The 27179-nt window shown below is 33.9% G+C and overlaps 1 protein-coding gene and 1 long non-coding RNA gene across 3 annotated transcripts in view; both read right to left on the reverse strand.

Annotated features, from left to right (window-relative positions):
* Window positions 1–3735, reverse strand: part of LOC148941818 (uncharacterized) — a 57431-nt gene extending 53696 nt beyond the window's left edge. The window contains exons 1-2 of the mRNA XM_089103581.1: window positions 3711–3735; window positions 614–784 (exon numbers count right to left, since the gene is read on the reverse strand). Of these exons, the coding sequence (XP_088959707.1) occupies window positions 614–784; window positions 3711–3735 (196 nt within the window). The remainder of the gene's footprint in view (window positions 1–613; window positions 785–3710) is intronic.
* Window positions 1–24687, reverse strand: part of LOC148941817 (uncharacterized) — an 81108-nt gene extending 56421 nt beyond the window's left edge. Inside the window, exons 1-2 of one of the 2 annotated variants that reach the window (XR_016143142.1) lie at window positions 24463–24687; window positions 8302–8472 (exon numbers count right to left, since the gene is read on the reverse strand). This is a non-coding gene — a long non-coding RNA (uncharacterized LOC148941817). Of the gene's footprint in view, window positions 1–8301; window positions 8473–11850; window positions 12027–24462 lie in introns of those variants that run through there. The other variant, XR_016143141.1, reaches the window with a different exon arrangement.
* Between the last annotated feature and the right edge of the window lie 2492 nt (window positions 24688–27179).

Raw genomic sequence — 27179 nt, forward strand, 5'->3', positions numbered from 1 at the left:
GATTTAATACAACACCAGCTACTAACCTCATTTCCTACCTTAATACCTATATACATTATTAGGAGAATATGTAAACACATTACACGAACTAGTTAGTAATTGCCGTTAAATGTAGGCATCGTAGAGCTTTCCGTTACTCACCAAATATTTGAACAATAGAGCAATTTTTTCGGCAAAGTACCACATATAGCATATCGTCAGATGGGTATCAAAAGGACGTATCTCCATAATTGTAAATTTTCAGAAGAGCAAGGACGGGCATGGGGACTTGAAAACAATTGATTTAGTTTAAACTTTAGTTTGAATTATGTTCGCACTGGAATGGCCTCAGCTCTTACGTTTTTTTGTCTTCTTCCATTTTTGTCAATAAAAAGTACGAGAACAATCCGATTTTCACATGCCCCAAAAGAATTATTCCGAAAAGCCTTTCAATTAACACTTTGAAAGTTGTTGTTAAACTTCAAAACCGGTTTAGTAAATGCCTGCTTACTGGAATAAGATAAAAAAAAAATCATAAAAAGATTTGTTTAAAATACTAAAATTTAGTCCAATTACCCTAGTTTTTTTTAATTAAATATTCATGATTCCACAAAACCAAATGTTTGAAAGATACCTTCATTGTCAAAACTGATGGGTTCGAATTCCTGGATGTCAACTTCCAATCTATATTGTCCTTCAATGCTAGAAAAAGTATTCGATGGAACATCTTCAAGCTTAGGAGACAAACAAATGTTTGAAACATCAAAGAGCTCCTCACTCTCACTAGGTACAGCATCTTCAACTTCTAAAACAAAACATGAATAAAAGGGATATAAAGCACAAGATGCAAAGCTTTTGTGTTGCCAAATCTAAGGGAGTCAATCTTCATGAGCTGCGTTAAGCAACCTGTGCACTTGTAACTGGATACCTAGAAAGAATTATTAATAGACTTGCAAACTGTTCAAATACTTGCCCCTGCCTCCCTGTTATGTGCTAACAAGCACAGCACTAATTAATGATATTTCCGCAAGTATTCTGTCACTTCTCTTTGATCTTGTCTCAGCTAGGCTGATATAACTAGCAGAGAAATCGGTTTATTCTCAAGCTCCTACACAGCCTCAAACTTGAGTGAGGGGCGTATGACATCCACAAGCGCATAACTACTGAACCTTCCCGCAATGTTGAAATTAAAAAATAGATGTCTCAAATGAAATGTCTCAAATTTGGATAGCCGTATTTTCCACGGAGGGGGGGGGGGAGGGAGGGGTATTACTTCAACCTATCAGTAGTAGGAACAGCAGCAGCATTAATAATGTATTATTGTTAGTAGTAGTAGTAGCAGTATTAATAGCAGGAGTAGCAGGTACATTTTGCAGTTTGGTCAACTCAATATCCCACTCTTGAGACCACGGGCATTTCCTCTTTATAAGATAATGCGTTCTTAAATAGTGCTGATACGCCTGAATCAGCAATCCGTATGAACATAATATGCTTAGATTTAGTTCAACGTTTCCCCTCAACGTTTCCTCAGATGTTTATTTCAATATCCTTAGCCTTAGCAGTACCCGCTACAGAAGTAGTAGCATTAGTGATAGTAATAGTAGCGTGCAAATATTGCCCTTTTTGTCAATTGATCATCTCCCTTAAGGCATTGTTATATGTTACCTAGATTAATTTGTTTGAAAATGGATGTCTCACAATTTCAATTAGATGCGATTCATGAAACAAGTGTAGTTAGGAGGGGGGGGGCTAGTAGACCTCCATCACTTTTCGCTCTCAAATGAGAACTAGAACTTCCAGTTTTCAAACAAATGAGCCACCTCTAAAGTTTATACAACGATTCCTTCCGTAAAAACCTTAAATGCTCCCAGGGCATATATTACAACCCTTGTCCCAGACTCTGATGGTTTGTAACAACGCCAAAAGCCTTAGTATATGATCTCTAGACTATTTTGAATAAATGACTGTCTCAAAATTCTGATTGTCAGCATGTCGGGAAAACAAGACGTGGGGGGGGCGGGGCGGGAAGGTAGCTGCCCTCTGATCACTTTGACTCTTAAAAAGGGCAGTAAAATTTCTGATTACCTATCCAATGAGACCCCTCTGAAGTATATACGACCACCCTTTCTATAAAAAAAAACCTTATGTGCCCCTAGGACATAACTTACAACCCTTGCACTGAGGGCTGTGGGGTGGTTCATCCTCAAAGAAGGAATGTCCGGTCCCTTCAACTATGCTGAACAAAAAATTGCTATCTTAAAATTTTGATTTGATGTGTTGGGGAAAATAATGGGCGTGGAGGAGGGGGGGCGTGTTGCTCTCAAATCGCTTTTGACTCTTAATGTTGTTTAGACTATTTTGAACAAAATGGCTATTTCACAAATTCAATCAGATGTATTTGTTTAAATGAGGGGTAGTCGGGGGAGGGGGCTAGCTGCGCTTCTTCACTTTTGACACTTAAAACGGAACTATAACTTCCAACTTTCAACCAAATGAGACTCCTCTAAAGTTTATACAACCATCCCTTACATTAAAATCTTAAATTACCCCAGGGCATAACTTAAAACCCTTTCCCCCAGGCTTTCGCGGTTTGTTTCAACCCCAATAGCCTGGTTATATGATCTTTGAGCTAATTTAAGTAAAATTGCTATCTCAAAATTTCAATTGGATGCCCTTTGGGACATTAAGACATGTGTGAGTTTGGGGGGGGGACGCCCTCCGTCCACTGTTACTCTTAAAAAGGGCATTGGAACTTCTGATTACCAATCCAATGAGCCACCTCCAAAAATTATACGACACCCTTTCTATAAAAACCTTATATGTCCCCAGGGCAAAACTTAAAACTCATGCCCTTAGGCCTCTGGGCGGGGGGGGGGGGGTGTCGCCCTGAAAATAAAATTTTCGGAACTTTCAAATAAGCTGAACAAAATGGCTATCTCAAAATTAAAATTGAATATGTTAAAAAAAATTTTGGACGATGGGGGCTAGTTGCCTTCCAATCACTTTTGACTATCAAAAAGGGCACTAGCCCTTTCAATTTCAAATCGAATGACTAGTTTTTGAAGTTTCTAAGACAACTTCTTCTATAAGAAACGCCCCGGTCTAAAACAAAAAAAAAACAAAAAAATAATATTAATAAACAAATAATACATTGTGTCGACATCGTTCTTTACTTTGGCAGCGCTATTGCGCTACCTGTGATAAAAACATATTAACAGATAGAAAGTCAATCTACAATAACATCGTTAGAATAATTTACCCAGGAAGAATAAAACCCACAGAGCAAACAAATACCAGTCTACAAATTTGGAAAATTAGATATAACAAGAGGTTGGAATAAATTCAAGAGTGATAAATTTGATTGTTATGAAACTGATTTCACAAATTTTTGAGTTTTATTCACAGATTTCTAGATCCAGTAGTTAGTAGTTAATGTTTATGAATAGAAACAGATTTCTACTCAATCAAGACTAGAGTGGCAAATTAAATGACACTTTGTAAACATAGTACAACTTTTAGCCTACATAAAAAAGGGTGTACAATATTAAATCTCATAATCGTTTTGTGTTTAACGGTAGTAACACTTTCAAGGCAAGTAAAAACTTTCAGTAACTGTTTTTGAAGCTATGTGTAACAGTTTCTGCTTTATTTTAGCAAAAACAAAATTCCGCGGAATTTTTTGTTATTTCTTAGTAAAAATTGATTCAACGACAATATTCGGTTAATTATACCTTGGTCATCAGGATCCACTTTCATGGAGTCAAATTCTAGAAGTGATGTAGAAATCCTGGGTGAAACAGACTCAGGAGATTTTGAGATTCTGGTGATAGAGAAGAATTTGAAGTTTCGATTAGAGTTTCGGCAACACTTGTTGAAGGACCTTCAACACCTACAATACCAAACATAAAAATCTATAAAAATACAATCCCGACAAATTACTCACATACACTGAGGCTCCCAAACCCAAGAAAGCAACAAAAACAGATAGGAAAATTTAAAACGGTGGCAAATCGAGAGCCTCAAACAAAACTGAAGAGTGATAATCTAAACATTATTTCAATGTATTTTGTTAATTACTTCCTTTTCTGCAAATTTTTGAAATAATTTAAAAAGAGTTCCTCTGTTAAGAAAAAGAAAACAGGAAAATTTGAATTTGCAATTAATCAAACTTTAGTTCAAATGAACAAAGAGGTAAATTATGTGCAGGGGTAACTTATACGAGTGGGAACTGGTGCTAGCGTTGAAAACATTTAATTTTTTTTACTTTTATAACTTTAATAAATCAAATAATATTTAAATTTTGATTACTAAATACCAGTATATATATGTTAAACTGACAATGATAATTCATTTCTATTTTTTTCATTAATGTGAAAATTATGTTCTGGCCTTGGAAAAGTATAGGGGTTTTGAACCGCATTCATGTAAATTTCTGTTCTCTTTGAATTTGACAATTGTACTTTCTGTTCGTTTTGGGTTCATTTATTTATCGATGCTGATTAGGGGTAGTTTCAAGCTTTGTAGATTATTTCATTTAATTTTTACTCGTTTTTGGTTTAACTGAATTCTTTACACTTCTTTGAAAAACTTATTTTGTGGAAAAAGTTTTTTTTTTAATTAATTTCTTTTCATTTTATATTGACATTGTCTTTTCGGGAAAAAAGAAAATAATTCTTTCATTTGTTTCGTTTTTTTTAAGACTTTATAGTTTTGCCTGATATTTTTATTCTTGAGGATTTTTTTTTTAGCATTTTTTAATAGCATACACCCTTTTAAAAATATGGACAAAAATAATAGTGTTTAATTTAGTTTCATACCTCCTATAGTTGACCTGAAATAGAAAACTTGATACCATTCGCAAAAAATCTGTTTACTTTCTTTGATAGCTTGCATACACTTACGCTATTTTGATTTGGTTAAATTTTAAGAGCAGAAGTAGCCCCGAAAGTTTGAATATAATACCCTCAGTCGTTCTTGGGATACTGCTGAGATGCCTTATTGGTAATTAGCCTTAACAGAGTGAATTTTGATTTTATATTACGGCAACTTTTATTTTTTAAAAATATTGGAAAAATTGTTGGGTGGGTATGGGAGGGGGGCTAGTGCCCTCCAATCACTTTCGAATATTAAAAAGGAAATTAACCCTTCCTATTTTAATTCGAATGAGCCCTTTTCAAAATTCCTAAGACAAATCCTTCGATACGAAGTGCCCTGGGCAAAACAAAAAAAAAAGATAAAAATAATAATACAATGTACCCACACTGATCTTAACTATAAAAATTTCAAGCCGTCCCATCACGTTCGACTATTAAAAAGGGCAAAAGCCCTTTCAATTTCCAATAGATTGAGCCCTTTTTGAGTTTCTACGAAAAAACTTTCTATAAACACCTTATATGCCCCCAAGTCATAAATTACAACCCTTGCCCTGAGGGCTGTGAGGGGGCTGTCATCCTCAAAGATCCAATTTTCAGAACTTTCAACTAAATTAAACGAAATTGCTATCTCAACATTTTTATTGAATGTGTTTGGGGAAATGGTTGGCATGAGAGGTGCATTAGTTACACTCTAATTACTTTAAACTATAAAAGAAGGAACTATCGATTTCAAATACTAAACAATTGACACAATTTTAAGTTAATACGACAAGGCTTTCAATAAAAACAAAATATACCCCCATGGCATAACTTACAACCCTTTTCAGAGGACTGGGGGGGGGGGAAAGGTTCTCATCCTCAAAGACTTAGTTTCCGGAACTTTCAACTACGTTTAAGAAAATTGCTATCTCAAAAATTTGGTTGAATGTGTTTGGGGAAATGGTGGGCGAGAGAGGGGGGTTAGTTGCCCTCCAATCACTTCCGGATATTAAAATGGACACTGGCTCTTTCAATTTCCATTCGAATGAGCCCTTTTTGACGTTTCTACGACAGCGCTTTCTATAAAAACCATATATGCCCCAGGGCATAAATTATGATCCTTGACCTGAGGGCTGTGTGGGGGTTGTCATCCTCAAAGACTTTATTTTTCTGGACCTTTCAACTACGCGGAACAAAATGGCTATCTCAAAACTTTGATTGAATGTGGTTGTGGAAATGGTGGGCGTGAGAGGGGGTTTATTTGCCATCCAATCACTTTTAACTATTAAAAAGGGCACGAGCTATTTCAATTTACCTAAACAATTATTCCTGTTTTAAGTTTATACAACAACACATTCTATAAAAAAAAACCTTATATGCCTTCAGAGCAAAACTTACAACCCTTGCCCTGAGGGCTTTGAGTGGGTTATCATCCTCAAAGACCTAATTTCTAAAACTTATAACAACGGTGAACTATTAAAAATTTTAATTGGATGTGTTTGGGGAAAAGGTGTGCGAGAGAGCGGGGTAGTTGCCCTCTAATCACTTTCGACTATTAAAAAGGGCACTAGCCCTTTGAATTTCCAATCGAATGAGCCCTTTTTCAAGTTTCTACGAAAAAGCTTTCAATAAAAAACTTATATGCCCCCAGGGCATAACTAACAACACTTACCCTAAGGACTGTGGGGGAGTATCATCCTCAAAGACCTAATTTCCAGAACTTTCAACTACGTTGAACAAAATGGCTATCTCAAAATTGTGATTGAATGTGTTTGGATAAATGGTGGGCGTGGAAAGGGTGTTAGTCCCCTTCCAATCACTTTCGTCTATTACAAAGCACACTGGTAATTTCGATTTCCAATCAAATGAGCCCTTTTTGAAGTTTCTATGACAACACTTTCTAAAAGAAACCTTATATGCCCCCAGGACAAAACTTACAACCCATGCCCTGAGGGCTGTGGGGGAGTTTCCTCCTTAAAAACATGATTTCTATCTGGAAATCAACTGCGCTGAACAAAATGGCTATTTAAAATTTTGATTGGATGTTTTTGGGGAAATCGTGGGCGTGGAAGAAGTGTTAGTTGCCTTCCAATCACTTTCGACTATTAAGTTTCAAAGACAACTACTTCGAAACGAAGTGCCCTGGTCTAGTACAAATAACCAAAAAAAAAAAAAATAATACATTGTGCCAACATCGTTCTTTACTTAGGCAGCTCTATTGCACTGCCTATGATGAGGGGGCCGAAACTCCCAAAATACAAGAGTTATTTGCGCTTTATAAAGAAAAAAAAATATAAATCATGTTTGAAAAAAAAGAAAAAATCGGATTAAATATATTTTTGATTTTCAATTGGTATTGCTTATCAAAATGCTACTTTTTGTCACAAGTTTTCACTTTAAGTTCAAATGATTTTTCTAATATTAAAAACAGATGCATAAAATAAATTATAGAACTAAGGGACTAAGGGTTATCTGTATATACGTTATTAAGGGAATATGTAAACACATTACACAAACTAGTTAGTATTTCCCGTTAGAGGTAGGCATATTAGAGCTTTCTGCTACTGACCAAATATTTGACCAAAAGAGTAATTTTTTTGGCAAAGTACCAAACATAGTATATCGTTAGATGGGTATCAAGAAGACGTATCTTCATAATTCTAAAACTTTCAGAAGAGCAAGGACGGGCAAGAGTATTTGAAAGTGTTTTAGTTAGTTTAAACTCTAGTTTTAATTTTCTTCACACTGGATTGGCCTCAGCTATTTCGTTTTTTTTTTGTCTTCTTCCATTTTTTGTCAATAAATATTAATATAAAAATTCGGTTTTAAAATTCTACAAAAAAATTATTTTTTAATTATAGGATGGTTTATAACCGCTTGATATCAATATAATTTTATATCTAACACAAAACCTGACTTTTGTCAGGTTTGTCACTTTTGTCATTATTAAAACCCAATAGGACTTGCTATGCATCTCCCGTTTTACATTGCATAACGAATTGTAAAGAAAAAAAAAACCTTTTTAATTCAATGACACAAAATGGATCATTAATTTTGTCACGATCTATTACGTTGAATAAATTACTGTTTAAAGTCAAAATTTCAGATTCAAAAGTCTCACAACACCTGTCCATATTCTGCTCGTTTTAAAAGCTTAATCAGTGAGGTTAAATCAGGAAAAGAATTAACAGATTTATATCTTAATTCAGAAAGAAATATATACAATATAGTTCAGAACTTTATTCTTGGCCATCCAGATGTACGGATTTCACGAAAGGCCTTTCAATTAACACTTTGAAAGTTGTTGTTAAACTTCAAAACCGGTTTAGTAAATGCCTGCTTACCGGAATAAGATAAGAAAAAAGTTCCATAAAAAGATTAGTTTAAAATACTAAAATTTAGTCCATGTACCCTAGTTTTTTTTAATTAAATATTCCTGATTCCACAAAACCAAATGTTTGAAAGATACCTTCATTGTCAAAACTGACGGGTTCCAATTCCTGGATGTCAGCTTCCAATCTATATGGTCCTGCAATGCTAGGACAAGTATTCAATGGAACAGCTTCAAGCTTAGGAGACAAACAAATGTTTGAAATATCAAAGAGCTCCTCACTCTCACTAGGTAAAGCATCTTCAACTTCTAAAACGAAACATGAATAAAAGGGACATAAAGCACAAGAACGAAGTATTCTTAACAAATCCAACTGTTTTTCATTTTATAATTAATTTTAAAAACTGTCTTAATGAAAAGTAAATGGCTACATTAATCCAAAGATGAGCTGAAACAAAGTCAAATAGTTTTTGAAGTATAGAACTACTGGCGGTCAGCGCTTAACCCCCCCCCCCTCCCGGAAAATACCCCCATGGAAAATAAGGATGTCCAAATTAGAGAATTTAATTTGAGTTTTGTTTTTTAATTTCCGTAGGGGGAAGATATTTTGTTACTTATATATTACGCACCCCTCAGTCAATTTTATGCTGTATAATAACTCAAGAAAATACCGACTGTTTTGTTACTTTACAAAAAAATGTGGGATTTCTATTTGAATTTTAGGGGGAGGGGGGGTAAAATATAAGGCGGATGCAAGCAAAATATGTTAAGTGCAATTATTATGAATAATATAAATATTTATATATAAATGTATTCTAAAGCCAAATAAACGGCCAATAAAAAAGTAAAATAACATAAATGGAAACCACAAATAACATAAACTTTGATCAGCAATAATCATAAAACACTACATTAACCTAATAATAGTACTTTATACTTGGAAATACGGTCATTGAAAATAATAAACACTTAACACTTAGAAAAAACACTTAACACTTGGAAAAAACATTTAAATGAAACATTACATTTACTTTATACTGGGATTTTTTTTTACTTATGTACTATTTAAGACACCTGTAAGCATCGACTCCTTTTTTTCAAATATCCCTTCCCTTATGAGTAGAGAGCCCCTGGCACCAGATCAAGCAATGCACCAAATAATCTTCTTTAACTCTGAAAAGCGGGTAAGTATATCTGTCTTCATTGGAACATTTTTCTTTAGAATATCTTTTAAATCTTGCACTATTTGCCAGGCAAATAGCTCTGAGCCGCATCCAGAACGTCAAATATCTAGCTGGTCAATTCAGCTTAAGGTAGAACTCCTGCCCATAAACCACATTAATATCTTTAAATAGTGTTTTTGGCTCTTTTATATCCTCACTCAATTTTTTGATAATTTGAGTCTCTCTTAGTATCTTAATCTCATTTTACTAATTTGCATTAGTATCCATTGATACACTACCTTCATTACAAACAAAATAAAACCCTGTTTTTTCTAAATTCTGTTTTTTTTAGTGGCCACCTTCATTTTTTCCTCTGCGAGAGTCAATCTTCATAAGCTGCCTTAAGCAACCTGTCACTTCGTAACTGGATGACTCTCACCCAAATTTTCATCATTGAAACAAGTTTGTAATTTTCTAGTGACCAGATGCCTAGAAAGTATTATTTTCTGACTTAAAACTGTTCAAACACTTTACCCCTCCCCCTGTTATTTGCAAAAATACAACACAAATTATATATTTCCTAAATATTCTGTCACTTCTCTTTGTCTTGTCTCACACTCGGCTGAGAAAACTAGCAGAGAAACCGGTTTATTCTCGAGTTTTACACAGCGTAAACTTGAGTGACTGGCGCATGATACACAAGCACAAAAATTCCTTCCCCCTATGGAAATTAAAAAATTAAACTCAAATAAAATTCTCAAATTTGGATAGCCGTATTTTCCACGGGGGGGGGGGATGGGGGTATTTACCGGAGGCATTTTCCGCGGCGGGGGGGGGGGGGAGGGCGGCATTTACCGGAGGCATTTTCCACGGGGGGGGGGGGTATTTACCAGAATCACTTTCCGCGGGGGGTGGGGATACTTTCCTCGGGGAGGGGGGCGGGGATATTACTTTCCACGGGGAAGTGTATTTTCCGCAAGGGGGTTGTGTTTTCCATCTGAAAATAATTTACTCATATCAGAAATGTGCTAAAGCCATAGAAGTGCAGTGTCATTACGAGATGTTGGAGTAGAGGTATGATATCTGTTGCCCAACAATATTAAGGAATCAATTTTGCTAAGTTCGTTCTACAAAAATATTAAAAAAATATCTTATGGAGTGGATTAAAGTTGTTTGTTTTGTTTTTCCGTTGAATATTTTGTGAATAAGGTATGTGAACCATTTGCTTCTTTCTTAGAACTTAAATGGAAAAGATGGGTAATTTTTGTATGTGGGAATTGATTTTGAAAGGGGTTAGAAATAATCTTGGTCTAAACAGTTATGGCAAAAGACTATTGTTTTTCTAGAAACGGCTGAGGCTGTCATTTCTTTTATATATTTTTATAGTTTATAAATTCATTTTAATAAATTTAATAGATTTTTAAATTTATACAGACCACCAGCAACAACAAAAAAATATGATGACATCAGTTGCAATCTTGAATATAACTTGGTAACAAAGAGCAATTGAAGCCGGTGGTGGTTCTGACCTTTTTTGAGCACATCTTAAATTTTGATTAGCCCCCCCCCCTGATTAGTCTCCCAAAAATTTTAATGCCAAATTTTAACAGAATTTTATTTAACACCAAAATATTTTATTTATTAAAATATGAACTTTTCTTACTTTATATACAAACAGATATGGGTAAAAAAAAATTGGATTCAATTTACTTATGATTACTGGCAACTGTGCCGTCTATTTTATTTTGATGAAAATAAAATTTCAAAATTACAAGACAATTATGAATGCTACAATATTTATTTAAAGTTTTGTGCCACTGAAATTTTATTTTGGCCCTCTAAAACCACCACTGATTGAAGCAGAAGTCAAAGGAATATGAACAAACCACATTTCATATAAGAATATAATAAATTATTATAAACTTTGCATAGGGATATTAAGCTTGAAAACTTTGCATTTAAATTATGAAATTATAATAGAATTGCATTAAAATATTGCTGTTTAATTCTAAAAAGGCATCCTTTAATGCATTTTAGCAAGATTCGGTATCTTTGATTTGTAGCTACTATATACTTTTATTGTTTTTTTTTATATATACAGTTTAAGCAAGTTTAAAAATAGCTAAATAAACTATTTCTAAAATAGTATAAAAGAAAAATGACAAGTAAAGGAAGCTGATCCTTCAGATAAATATTATGGCTGCCACATAACAACCTTCACTTTTGGTTGTAATGTTTTTTTTTATCATGCCTGCATTCAAGAAGGAAAAAATTCTCCTCAAACAGACAAAATTACAGTTAATATATTAAACTTTTATGTGTTTTCTATAGCAAAACACTTTAATCTTAACCATAGCTCTTAAGGGTTTGATAGAAGCATATATACAGCTACATATTTTTTTGTATTTTATTTTCCTGAACAGTACCCAATAAACAAGATAGAAAGAAAAGAAAAAAATGATTTACTAGAGCAAATAAAGCTTTATTATTATTCTGTTACTGCAAATTTAATTAAAAAACCTACCATTCTTAACAGCACAAACTTCAGAAAGGGAAACATCTTCAGCCATTGGAATTTGAGGCACTTCCATAACAGAGCCCCAGAATTGAGCAAATACCACTTATCCAAGGTTTACTACTGGCAAAAACACTTGGATACACTAAGTTATTCCCATTTTACAGGGGCTGAGTAGAAGCACAAAGTCCCTAAAAATACACAAGCTACAGTGACTGCTTCAAATAACCACAAAGCTGATTGTCTCTTGATTTAGTTCAAAGCATAAGTTAAACTTCTTCAGTAGTCAATAGCATTTGATATATGTTCATTTTTGATTTTTTTTTTTTTTTTTAATAAAGAGCATGCTATAAAATAAAAGCTGTCTAAATATCTAAATTTAAAGAAAGTTTAAATTTAGAATTTAAATCAATCCAAATTTAAAAGTAAAAAAGCAGAATTTACCTTTTTACTTTTAAAAATTTAGTACATGGTTAAGGAGATATTCTCATTTGAAGACTAAACAAGAGCGCAGTTACATATTTTGCAGCTAGTTCAGCAGTTTCCTCAATAAAGATGCTCAAGAATGGGATGTTTTCCCATCTTTCTTTTCTAGGATAGGAGGCAATGAAAGCTCAAAAACAGCATATCTTTTGCTTAATTTCAAAATATTTCCACAATAAAATTGCAGAAGAATATAGGCTTTTATTAACTTGGAGAAGTGACACCTTTTAAATCTTATTAAAAATCTAAACTAGGACCCAGGAAGATGTTCCCTGGTTTGGCTGCAACTACTCATATATTTGTTTTACATGTAGATTAAATTTTAGAGGGAGGGAATTTCAGAAGGGTGGGGATTTTACACATGGTGAGGAGGGGGATTTTTGGGTGGAGAATTTTCTGCAGGGATAATTCTCTGGGTGGAGCATTGTCTTACCTATAGTTGTAAATAATATACATCTATACAACTAGTTGCATATTTTTTTGTCTATCATCTTGTTATATATCTTGAATTTCTTGTTAAAACAGTTGGCTGAATTGTTTTCAGGGGACTTATGAAAACCACTTGGTATAAGTCTAACCACTCAATTTTGATAGAATTGTTGAATCAGATGTCACTGTTGTGTCCACTCAAAAGCTTTAATCAAGATTTGCAAGTAAAATGATTATGATATTTGAAAAGAACATAAAAAGGGCAATGAGCTGTGTCTTCTCCTGTTCTCCATGCAAGAGAGGTGGAACCATCTCTAATTTTAAACCCAGATCTTGTTTGTACAGTAGAAAAATACTTACAATTCGGGCTATATATTTTTCAACTAGGGGACATGGTGAAAAAGAAGAAAAGCCATCTCCATCAATAACATAAAGAAACAATTTAGAATGTTTGGTAGCAGACTAGAGTTACAGCTCTTTGGAAGGAAACATCATAATAAAACATACATGACTATTTTACTCCCTATTTTATATTCTTTTTCAATATAAAATTCATCACTTTGACAAAAACCCTGCATTCTCTCCCCCCCCCCCCCAATAGTTTTATACATAGACCTAGTAATATATTTACTTGTTATTGAATGTTATCATAAGCAATTGGTTTTATGTTGAAAAAGTGTTTGTGTAGGCTAATGATTTGAATCAAACAGTCTTGTCTGAAACTGTTTTCAATATTGGTGTAAATGCATGACCATTCCACCTCATAAGAAGACATTGTTAAAAAATAATTTTTACCTCATATTAAGCAAAATAATCCTAGATAACATATTTTCCAGCAGGAGAACCTTTATCTTCACTTTTTTTCCTAGTTTTGCAATAAAATTTTTGAAAAAAGCCATGCTTTTGATAAGCATTTTGTTGGTTTTCAAATTTGTGCTGACAGAAATGTCATCTTACAAATTTTTCGTAGATGGCAGAATACTTTCTGTGCAAAGTTTCTAGAAATTTTTTGGTACTTGTCTAGAATCCAGTAAAAACACTGGAAAGACTGCATGTAGAATTTCAAAGATGCCATATGAAAAACAGGTTTCTGCTGGCTAGTGAGGTGTTGCTCACTCTGTGACAAAGATTTAAACTTTAGTTTTTGGGGTTGAAGGGGCAAAAAAGGTACCTAAGTTAGGTTATGTATTTAATATGTGCTATGCCTTACCCCCACCTCCCCCTAGTGTACAAATTTGTTTAGCCTAAATTTGTTTCTGAACTATACTATTTTCATCCTATTTTGTTTTATTTCATTAGCATTAACAAAACTTCACTTATCACATGTTTACTGCATTCTAGACAAGTACCAGTTTGTTTTTAGTAACAATCTGCCATAGCATGTATATTCGCATACTTCTGCTACTGTGTTTTCAATAGCAACACATATAAATTATTTTTTAAGATGACATGGCATTTAGCAGATTTTTCAAAATTGCACAAAACATTGCTGTGAAAAAAACTGAATTTCTTTAAAAAACTGGAAAAATAAGAAAAGTTATAAAGATAAAGTTTCACCTGCTGTAAAATATTTTAACTAGAATTATTTTGCACATTATTAAGTAAAAATTGTTTTTAATACATCTACTTATGAGGTAGAATGGTCATAAATTTACACCTAAATATTTACCCAAATTTTATTTTAAAAGATGGATTATACCAATAGAAGGGAACATAATAATTGGACTAATTGGAATATTCTAAATATTATAAAGTAATATTTTGTCATTGTTTGGTTAGTTTCTTTTTACACCCAAGGGCTACATGAGACAATTAGGCTAGAAGGGGTTGATGATGACCAACAGAAAATGCAAACTAAACAATAAACATGAGCATAAAACTAGCAATCTAAAAAAATGCCTCTTTATTGTCTAGAATCTCCTGAAAAAGTTCAATTCTATTCCTCTATTGGTAGTAGGCCAAGCCTATGTTCATCTTGTCCCAAAACATGTCAGTTATGGAATCTTAAATACATTGACCCAAAAAATATTAGGCCATGTATATTAATTAGGGTGTCTAATTAATATAAATTTTAACCTAAATTTTATTTTAAATGATGGATGATGCCAATAGAAGGGTTCTCCCTTCTATATGGTTTTGAATTGAAAATCAAGTGTTTTGCAATAGGCATCAAGACATGGCTAATTGCAGAAAAAGCCAAGACAGATAGCCTGAGTAATTGAGAGGCAAATGTTTAAATGGCAGGAGTAAGTACTACTCTCTTATTGGACATACACAATTTTTTTGAATTTTTGGGTCACTTGCCAGAGAAACTGGTGGGTGCCTCCAAAAACTGCTCCAAATTCCTCTCTTGCCTTAGAATATATTCACAAATGCCTAAAGCCATGAATGGGTAGTCCATTTCCTTAGCAGTAACCATGCACTACACACATACCAACAATATTTTTTCATTTTCACATGGGTTCCCAATCTAGCCTATGTCCATTGCTTAGCATTCAAGCCTTTGGGGAAGGCACATCCGCCTAGAGTCTCAGACAGGTTGACCAAAAGTTTTAAATTGACATAGGACAGAGGCAAAAAAGGCATACCTGCCAATGGTCTTGGGAACGTTGACCAGGAATTTAGAATTGACACAGGACCATTAATTTGCTTGGAATGTCAGGCAAACACGCATTTAAAGCCTAATAGTGAGGGGCCCCAAATACCTATAGTGTCAGCCAGGCAAGTGACCCAATTTATAAACCTAAACATTTGTACTAACAAAAACTTAATTCAATATTAGTTGGATCAACAAGTTGCTGGGAATTGCAAGGGAAATAGGAATCTAAAACCTGAAAGCGCCTGTCTGCCTAGACTGTTAGACAAGTGAACCCATTTATAAGCTAAGACAGTTACACTAACAAAAAATGAATTAAATATTGGCTGACTGTCTGTGTTTATGTCTTGGCTTTGACTGTCTAGAATTGTCACAAGCTCAGAAAGTTTTCCAAAAAAATAAAGCCCAGATAGTCAGCCAGAAATGTTCAAATTGTGTTTATTAAATAATTGAAATTTTGCAGCCAGAAACCCAGATGATAATCCAGACCTTATATGAGGGGTCACTATAGTTAAAAAATAGTGAAAAATAAAATTTGCTCGGAATGCTGGACTGAGCTGAGGCAATGAATAGATACTATTTGGAAATTGATTGGAGACAGCAGGCACCTTCTCCCCACCTCTCCTGAAGAGAGAAGCTTGAATACTAGGCAGTAGATATAGGCTAGATTGGGACCCCATGTGAAAATAAAAAAATTTTTGTTGGTAAGTGTAAAGGCGAAGGGATTTTCTTTATATAAAAATCAGTAAATATCTTGGTGGCCTTATAACTTATCTAGGAAGACAGTGAAAACATCATTTGATGTCTTTTTTATACTCTTTAATAATTAAATAATTGCTTCTGTCTAAAATTTTAGATTGAGCCCCTTAATGGGCCCTGAATTCAATTTAAATTATTTCTGAAATAGCATAAAAAAAGCATAAAATGATATTTTCACTGTCATCCTCGTTACATTATAAGGCCCACTGCAAATTTAGCATAAACTTTCCCCCCCCCTGACGTGCAAATATATACCCTGAATTGTCAACTAGAAAGTTTTGAATTGCCAAATTCAGAGCTTTTTTTGTTAATGGCATTTGAAAACTTGAAACAATAGGAAAACAGTTTGAATTGAAAATCAAGTATTTTGCAGGTTAGGTTATAACTTCTTTGTATGGTTACCAAAATGAAATACCTTTGAGGATAAATTTCTACCAAATTATATTATTGAGTTAGGAATAAAGTCAATACACCATTTGATGCCTTTTTTTATGCTGATTACGAATATAATAATCATTTCTATTGGAAATGAATTTCAGCCCCCCTCCCTATGTATGCCAATTCAGGGTTAAGTTAGGTTGTAGAAATATATACCCTGAATTGGCATATATAGGGGGGCTGAAATTCATTTCTGATAGAAATGATTATTATATTTGTAATCAGCATAAAAAAAGGGGTAAATATCTACCAAATCATATTATTGAGTTAGGAATAAAGCGAATACACCATTCAATGCCTTTTTTTATGCTGATTACAGATATAATAAGCATTTCTATCGGATATGAATTTCACCCCCCCCTATATATACCCAACCTAACCCTGAATTGGCATATATAGGGGGGGGGGGTTGAAATTTATTTCTGATAGAAATGCTTATTATATTTGTAATCAGCATAAAAAAAAGCATCAAATGATGTGTTCAATTTAGTCCTAACTCAATAATATGATTTGGTAGATATTTACCAAAAAAGGCATCAAGTGGTATATTCACTTTATGTGTAAGTCAATAATATGATTTGGTAGAAATTTAACCCTTTGGGACCCCTTTAAGAGCTCAAGATGCAATTGGCAAAAGAAGCCAATTAGGCCTCTTGAATTATGAAAGAGCATAAAAAAAGACATCAAATGATGTTTTCACTTTTGTCCAGGCTAAATTATAGGGCCACCTAGAAATTTACCTACAAAGCTTTAAATTAATCAACCAGTAGCCCTATTATAAGCCTAGGAGCCAAGCTGGACTTATATAAATTAAATTAAACTCAACAGCAACTGGGAGGTGTGAAAGTGAATAAAGGATTATTGACCAAATCTGTGAGAAAGAACATTTATTTCTACCCATATATTACCATACCTGCTTATATTTGATATTAAGTTTCATTTTAAGAGGTTTTCCCTGGTGTTTCACTTTATTTACCTGTTTTTTGATGTTAGAAAATTTTTATTTTCTATTCCCAAGGGACTTGTCCTTTGTCTGCTAATAAACAGCTGTTTGTTTGTTTGTTGTTTGTTTGTAGCACTCCTGGGCAAGCTGCCCATTGTGCACGTCTCCATGATTTCATCAGAGCCTTTAGGGATGAAAGGTAATCCACGTCAAAATTTCGGCTGTCCAGCGGTTGTTCTGTCATGACCAGGGGTCAAATAATTAAAAAAAAAAAAAAAAAGCCATCTGGCTTTTGTCACGGTGGTTAGGGCGGGGTTTTGAATAATCTCAAGGCAAAAAAAACAAAAAGCCAATATCAGGCTGTATTCAACTCTGTCCAATGGTGTCACAAATGAGCCTCCATATTTAAAATTCAAACACAACTGGCTGATATGGCAATTGAAACTGATGAGCTTGGCTTGCAATAGATACACATACTCATACATAAAGCTTACATATCACTAATTTACATGTACAATATTAAAATAATGTGCAATAATATTTATATATACAATTATTAATACAAATTACAGCTCTAAGTGTAGCTTAGTATCTACAATAAAACGGCCTAGTACTTCCACAGATTTTTTCCTAGCCCATGGTGGTGCCTGTGCATGGCCCAGGATACTTCTGAGTGTGAATGCACCAAAACACTTTAGGCACGCTTTTTTTAGTGGCAATCTCTGTCTCTCATACTTTTTACAATACATTAAAATATGTCTGACATCCTCTTCTACATTGCAGACCTCACATAATGGGGAGTCTACTGACTTTCATTTAAATAATACACTTCTAATTCGAGCATGGCCTGTTCTGAGCCTGAATATACTAATAGCCAGGTGCCTGACTGGGTGACATAGATCAGGAGGTGGGGTACCATAATCATACAAATCAAGGATACGGTTCTGAGACCTTTGACCAAAAACCTCTTTCTCCTTCTCCTTTAGCAACTTATCATAATAACATAAAAAATCATTCACTGAATACTGACAAACTAATTTCTCCCCATACCTAGCACCCCAGCACCCCAGTTTGTTTGTAAATAAGTCTTCTTCTATTTAACAGCAGGCGGGCTTTTAAGTATAACTATTTAGCCCTTTTCCTTTTGCTTCACTCTGAGGGCTACAGAGCTACTGGCTTGATTGCCTCATATTTATTAAATATATTCAGATATCTTTCAGCAGATCTTTCGAATCTAGGAGTTCAAATATAAGATGATAGATGTCGATTTCTATGCTCTGTGTGCAGGTATAGTTGGCTAGGCTCTTGGCTGATAATGGGATTTTGTGGTGTTTGAAGTATTTTAACAGTTTACAAAGCAAGGTATGTTGTGCAGACGTCAGCATATTACATTCAAATAGGCAATGGTCAATTGTTTCATTATTCATATTACAATGCCTGCAAAGAGGGGACAGGGGAATTGAACCACTTGAATTAGAAAGCTTATATGAGAATGCAAGGAATTTTAGTCCATTTGTTCCAGAACGAATTCTATGATAAATTTTAGAAAGATACGTATTGGGAAAAGGGGAAAGGATTGGATTAATCTTATTAAAATTAATATCTGATAGCCTCCATCGGTAAATATCTCTAATTGGGATTGGTCTCCCACTTGGCTGGTCAATATTTATAGCATTTTTTGCTATTTCATCAACCTGATGATTACCACTTATGCCAGAGTGGCTAGGAATGTACTGAAAGTAAGTTTTTATGCCACTTGAAGCAAGATTATCAATAATACTGAGACAATGATAAGTGTCAATGTCCAACTTATATTGAGGAGCTGAGGCCAGCAACTCAAGGCTTGATAAAGAGTCGGAATAGATGATAATATTATTCGAATTATCAATCAAAGGTTGGTTTTGCTTAAGGTGTTCTAATGCCATGATTATGGCATTTAACTCAGCAAACATTATAGATAAATTATTAAATAATCTCTCTCCCATTGCAATTTTCAGGTGAGGAAGGAAAACACCACTTGCAACCTTCTCATCCATTTTTGACCCATCAACAAATATTTGGAAGTGATTTTTATAGGTAATTGTATTAAGTTCTGCACATTTTTTCTGGACAAAAGCAATGGGGGTTAAATCTTTATTCCATTTTGAAAATTCAGTATTTATTATGGGAAATGACCAATTCCATGGAGGGGAATGGGGGAAACTAGGTGCAATAGACTTTGCTGGTACAGGGAACTTCTTTTGAATATTGGCATACTCATCTGCAATACCTCTATACATGGCTGGATTTCTTAACCAATTATGTAATGTGTGTGAGCTATTTGATTCAATTTTTGTAAGATGTTTTGTCAAGAGAAAGCTACGTCTCTCCCTTATTGTTGTTAATCCACTCTCCATAAGCAGAAACTTGGTGCTTTTGGGTTTCCTAAGACCAAATATAAGCCGTATTATATCATTTTGTGTTGTTTCAATTTTTTGCATCTGGGTCTTTGCACATGCACCATAGACGATGAGCCCATAGTCAATATGGGGTCTTATATGTGATTTATAAAACTGGAGTAAGGTTTTCTCCTTACAACCCCAGGGTGTGGAAAGAAGTCTTTTTAGTATATTTGCTTTTCTATAACATTTTTTTATTGTGTTTGAAATGTGGAGGTGGAAATTTAGTTTTTGGTCAAGCATGAGACCTAGGTAATTAATATTATTATCTTCTGGAATAGTTGTTTTATTTAGAGTTAGTTTTGAATTAACATGGTTTCGCTTCCGGTGAAATTGGATTATTTTTGACTTGGTGGGTGCAATGGGTAAATCTGAATGTTGAGAGAATTTTTCAAACTGGAAAAGTGGCTTTTGCAGATTTGACTGTGCTATCTGAAAGGTGTTGACAGATGACCATAGCACCAGATCATCAGCATATTGTAGATTCGTGTGGGGTAGGTTCATGTCCCAGAGATATAGGGCAAAAAGGAGGCAACTGTGGACTGCTCCCTGAGGTAGGCCTTTGGATATTGTCTTTTGGGGTGAAGAGGCTGAACCAACACAAACAATGAAACTTCGCACTTCTATGAAGGATTTAATAAAGGATACTAGCTGAGGAGGTACTCCAAGGTTTGCAAGTTTATTCAAAAGGATTTGGTGGTTCACATTGTCATAAGCTCCTTCAAAATCTAGGAAAGCTGCCACTAGGATATTATTTTTTGAGAAAGATTCATTTATTGCATTTGTTAGCAAAATGAAAGCATCTGTTGAGGAGTGGTATTTCCTGAATCCAGTTTGAGTGTGTGGGATCATGTTATTTTTCTCAACAAACCAGAGGAGTCTGTGATAAATCATTTTCTCCATTATTTTCCCCATCACAGGTGTAATCATTATGGGCCTATAAGACTCAGGGTTATCTTTTGGTTTATTTTTCTTTAGGATTGGTAGGAGGGACGAACATTTCCATATATTGGGGATGCCCAAGCGTCATTATAACAATTTAGCAGTTCTTGTTTGTATGAAGGTGTGAGATTCTTTATCCATGTAGGGTGTATATTGTCATAGCTGCTGCTAGTTTTGGACCTAATATGATGTATTGCATTATTCAATTCCTGGATTGAAAATGGATTAGTTATGTACTCGGATCTTGGGCGTGGTTGGTAACAAGGGTTCATAGGAATTGTGGACAGTTTGCTTTGATTATTTGATGTTAGCTTATTAACAAAAAGAGTTGCAAATAGGTTAGCCTTTTCATTATCATTGTCATAATGGGTATTATTGTGTATAAGCTCATACAGGAGTGGGTTGGGTGAAGTCTTTTTCCCACATATGTGGCTTATGACTTTATGTATAATTGGCTCATTTGTTTCTCTGGAGAGATTATTTGCAAAATTATTCCAGTATTTATATTTAGCATCTATTATAGTCCTTTTTAGATTAGATTCAGCTTGTAATTTTTTAAATATGTAGTAGGTGTTGGTTTTTTTATGAATTCTGTCCTAGCTGCCTTTTTTATCCTCCATTTATTTAGGCACTCATTTGTCCACCATGCTTTAGGAATTTGTTTAGGGAATGTTTTCTTAGGTGTTGTCCTGGGGATTGCATGATTAGCTGTATTTATTAGTAAAGATGTCAATGCTTCAGCATGTGTGTCAACTGTTGTCTTAGAAATGCATGAACTTTGGGTGAAACTTGTAATTTCATCATTTAGCTTATTTTGGAAAATAGACCAATTTGCCTTAGTGTTGATATATTTGGATGTATGAGATACAGTTTCAGCAGGTTCATTTAGGGAGAAAACTATAGCAAAATGGTCTGTACAAAGACTATCAATTTTATTTATGTAAATTTTGTTCAAAAAATTTAAAGACACAATTTGTAGGTCAATTGTGGAGAAATTGCCACTTTTGGGGTTGAAATAAGTATTCAGGTTTGGAGGGGTAGCAACAACTAATTCATTATTATTTGAAGTCATATGCTCAATAAATTTACCAGCTTTATTTGCTGGTTTATTCCCCCACAAATCCCTGTGGGCATTGAAATCTCCACAAATAATGATATTTTTTAACATATTAGAATTATTTATATAATTAAAGAAATCCTTGGCATCTTTTGCATCATTTTGGCCATTAGGGTTATAAAAGCTTATTATGTAGGTTTTTAAATTATTCAGCCAAACACTTATACCAATTACATCAACATCATTTTCAAAATCTGGAAAATTGATGCCACAAAATTTTATGTTATTATTAACTAATAAAGCTACACCACCTCCTTTTCTCTCTGAAGATCTATCCTTTCTCAGGATAGTATATCCCAGAGACTTAATTTGTTGATTTTGGGTTAAATGAGTTTCTTGGAGGCAAGCAATATTAATTGAATTATTATTCATAAATGATGTTAGTTCATTTAGCTTATTTTCTGTGAGTGATCTTACATTCCATTGGAGTATTGATGAATGTTGTGTTGTTGATTTATTCTTCATATGGATGGGTATCAATGTTCAGCTTTGTTAAGAGTAAAGCAAGTTTTTTTTTTGCTTGAATGAGTATATCATCTGGGATGTAAATTTTTGCCAATTCTGCAAGAATTTTTGTTTTCTGTAGTTGATGTATGTTCATGGCCTGAACTGCATTACAGTTTATAATGAATAAGCATATATTTGGGGATTGCATTTTTGGTAGTGCATCCTGTTTGTTGGTTAAAGGATTGATTCCTGGTAGTGTTTCTGGTTTGTTTCTTCTAGGGAGGAAGGGCCAGGCTGGCCTCATCTCACCGGACAAGGAGGCTTGTAGCCGTATTTTCCACGGGGGGGGGGGGAGGGATGGGGGTATTTACCGGAGGCATTTTCGCGGCGGGGGGGAGGGATGGGGGTATTTACCGGAGGCATTTTCCGCGGGGGGGGATATTTACCAGATGCACTTTCCGCGGGTGGTGGGGATACTTTCCTCAGGGAGGGGGAGGGGATATTACTTTCCACGGGGAAGTGCATTTTCCGCAAGGGGGTTGTGTTTTCCATCTGAAAATAATTTACTCATATCAGAAATGTGCCAAAGCCATAGAAGTGCAGTGTCATTACGACATGTTGGAGTAGAGTTGTGATATCTGTTGCCCAACTATATTAAGGAATCAATTTTGCTAAGTTCATTCCACCCGTTGAATATTTTGCGAATAAGGTATGTGAACCAGTTGCTTCTTTCTTAGAACTTTAATGGAAAAGATGGGTAATTTTTGTATGTGGGAATTGATTTTGAAAGGGGTTAGAAATTATCTTGGGCTAAACAGTTATGGCAAAAGACTTTTGTTTATCTAGAAAGGGCTGAGGCTGTCATTTTTTTTTATATATTTTTATAGTTTATAAATTCATTTTAATAAATTTAATAGATTTTTAAATTTATACAGACCACTAGCAACAAAAAAAAATATGATGACTTCTGTTGCAATCTTGAATATAACTTGGTAACAAAGAGCAATTGAAGCCAGTGGTGGTTCTGACCTTTTTTGAGCACATATTAAATTTTGATTAGCCCCCCCCCCCCCTGATTAGTCTCCCAAAAATTTTAATGCCAAATTTTAACAGAATTTTATTTAACACCAAAATATTTTATTTATTAAAATCTGAACTTTTCTTACTTTATATATAAACAGATATGGGTAAAAAAAATTGGATTCAATTTACTTATAATTACTGGCAACTGTGGCGTCTAGTTTATTTTGATGAAAATAAAATTTCAAAATTACAAGACAATTATGAATGCTACAATATTTATTTAAAGTTTTGTGCCACTGAAATTTTATTTTGGCCCTCTAAAACCACCTCTGATTGAAGCAGAAGTCAAAGGAATATGAACAAACCACATTTCATATAAGAATATAATAAATTATTATAAACTTTGCATAGGGATATTAAGCTTGAAAACTTTGCATTTAAATTATGAAATTATAATAGAATTACATTAAAATATTGCTGTTTAATTCTAAAAAGGCATCCTTTAATGCATTTTAGCAAGATTTGGTATCTTTGATTTGTAGCTACTATATACTTTTATTGTTTTTTTTTTTATTATCTATGGTTAAGCAAGTTTAAAAATATCTAAATAAACAATTTCTAAAATAGTATAAAAGAAAAATGACGAATAAAGGAAGCTGATCCGTCATATAAATATTATGGCTGCCACATAACAACCTTCACTTTTGGTTGTTATGTTTTTTTTTTTATCATGCCTGCATTAAAGAAGGAAAAAATTCTCCTCAAACAGACAAAATTACAGTTAATATATTGAAATTTTATTGGTTTTCTATAGAAAAACACTTTAATATTAACCTTAGCTCTTAAGGGTTTGATAGAAGCATATATACAGCTACATTCTTTTGTGTTTTTTTTCCCCTGAACAGTACTCAATAAGTAAGATAGAAAGAAAAGAAAAAAAGGATTTACTAGAGCAAATAAAGCTTTATTAATATTCTGTTACTGCAAATTTAATTAAAAAACCTACCATTCTTAACAGCACAAACTTCAGAAAGGGAAACATCTTCAGCCATTGGAATTTGAGGCAATTCAATAACAAAGCCCCAGAATTGAGCAAATACCACTTATCCAATGTTTACTACTGGCAATAACACTTGGATACACTAGGCTATTCCTGTTTTACAAGAGGTGAGTAGAAGCACAAAGTCCCTGAAATTACACAAGCTAAAGTGACTGCTTCAAATAACCAAAAAGCTGATTGTGTCTTGATTTAGTTCAAAGCATAAGGTAAACTTCTTCAGTAGTCAATAGCATTTGAAATATGCTCAGTTTTGATTTTTTTTTCTTTTGGTAAAGAGCATGCTATAACTTAAAAGGTGTCTCAAAATCTAACTGTAAACAAAGTTTAAATTTAGAATTTAACCCAATCCAAGTTTCAAAGAAAAAAAAGCAGAATTTACCTTTTTACTTTGAAAAATTTAGTACATGGTTAAGGCGATATTCTCATTTGAAGACTAAACAAGAGCGCAGTTGCATATTTTGCAGCTAGTTCAGCAGCTTCCTCAATAAACATGCTTAGGAATGGAATGTTTTCCCATCTTTCTTTTCTAGGAGAGGAGGCAATGAAAGCTCAAAAACAGCACATCTTTTGCTTAGTTTCAAAATATTTCCACAATAAAATTGCAGAAGAATATAGGCTTTTATTAACTTGGATAAGTGACACCTTTTCAATCTTATTTAAAATCTAAACTAGGACCCAGGAAGATGTTCCCTAGTTTTGCTGCAACTACTCATATTTTTGTTTTACATGTAGATTAAATTTTAGAGGGAGGGAATTTCAGAAGGGTGGGGATTTTACACATGGTGAGGAGGGGGATTTTTGGGGGGAGAATTTTCTGCAGAAGATGAACTGCCTGCAAGGATAATTATAATAACCATTCTTAATTTTAAACCCAATTTTGTTTGGACAGTAGAAAAATACTTACAATTTGGGCAATATATTTTTCAACTAGGGGACATGGTGAAAAAGAAGAAAAGCCATCTCCATCAATAACATAAAGAAACAATTTAGAATGTTTGGTAGCAGACTAGAGTTACAGCTCTTCAGAAGGAAACATCATAATAAAACACACGTGACTATTTTACTCCTTATTTTATATTCTTTTTCAATATAAAATTTATCACTCTGACAAAAACCATGCATTCTCTCCCCCCCCCACCCCATAGTTTCATACATAGACCTAGTAATATATTTCCTTGCTATTGAATGTTATAATAAGCAATTGGTTTTATGTTGAAAAAGTGTTTATGTAGGCTAATGATTTGAATCAAACAGTTTTGTCTGAAACTGTTTTCAATATTGGTGTAAATGCATGACCATTCCACCTCATAAGAAGACATGTTAAAAAACAATTTTTACTTCATATTATGCAAAATAACATTTTTTTCCATTGGAACATTTTTCCATTGGAACATTTTTTTCCATTGGAACATTTCATTGGAACATTTTTCTATCCATTGGTCCTCTACCTTCATTCCAAACAAAAGAAAACCCTGTTTTGTCTAAAATGTGTTTTTTTTTAGTGGTCATGTTCTTTTTTTCCCTGTCAATCTTCATAAGCTGCCTTAAGCAACCTGTCACTTGGTAACTGGACAACTCTCAACCAAATTTTAATCATTGAGACCGGACTATTTACCGGAGGTACTTTCCGCGGGGGGGGGGGGGATTTACCGGAGGCATTTTCCGCGGGGGGGATATTTTCCTCGGGGAGGGGGCGGGGGTATTACTTTCCACGGGGGAGTGTATTTTCCGTGAGGGGGTTGTGTTTTCCGGGGGGGGGGGGTAAACGCCTAGAACCAGAAATACCAACATAAATAAAAGAAATCCAAAAAGAACTGAAATTACAAGGGATAACGAAATCAAACTGAAAACGAAGAGAAACTACCACAAAGAGGAGTAGGGCTAAGGACATGTGGGTCTACTAGAGAAAAAATAAATGATATTTTCAAATATCCAATATTTTGAAACAAATGAGATACTTTAAATTGGTAATGTAGTGATTGAAAGGGTAACCGATTTGAAGTATTTGGGAATAATTGTTGATGAAATGATTACACGGAAAGATCATGTGAGGGCACTTACCATTAAAAATTCCCCAGGGACTGGTATTCTAAAAAGACTTAAGCACTTAATTCCTCAGAAAGCTCTTAAAACTTTATATTATACCGTTGCGTCTTCATGTTTAGAGCATTGTTTCGTTATTTTGTATAATTCTTTTATCTATAATAAAAGCAAAATACAACTACAAAAATGGGCAGTAAAAACACTATTTTAATATTAATAATCTAAAAGCGATTCATCCCAACTGGCGAAAGTTCTAAATGTTTCTAAAATATCTATGCTCCAAGTTACAAGTTAAATTGTGTATTAATTCTTTAGAACCACTTGGACAAAGACAACTTAATATGTTTCGAATTGCTTCAGAATATGATTCATACCCAAAAACTTCATCTGAAAATAATTTACTCATATTAGAAATGCGCCACAGCCGTAGAAGTGCACTGTCATTATGACAAGTTGGAGTAGAGGTGTGAAATCTGTTGCCCAAATATATAAAGGAATCAGTTTTGCTAAGTTTGTTCCACAAAAATATTAAAAAATATCTTATGGAGTGGATTAAAGTTGTTTGTTTTGTTTTTCCATTGAATATTTTGTGAATAAAGTATGAGAACCAGTTTCTTCTT

The sequence above is a fragment of the Artemia sp. Qi Xiang Cuo genome, chromosome 17 (genome assembly GCF_049724085.1).
Source record: "Artemia sp. Qi Xiang Cuo chromosome 17, ASM4972408v1, whole genome shotgun sequence".
NCBI classification, from domain to species: Eukaryota; Metazoa; Arthropoda; class Branchiopoda; order Anostraca; family Artemiidae; genus Artemia; species Artemia sp. Qi Xiang Cuo.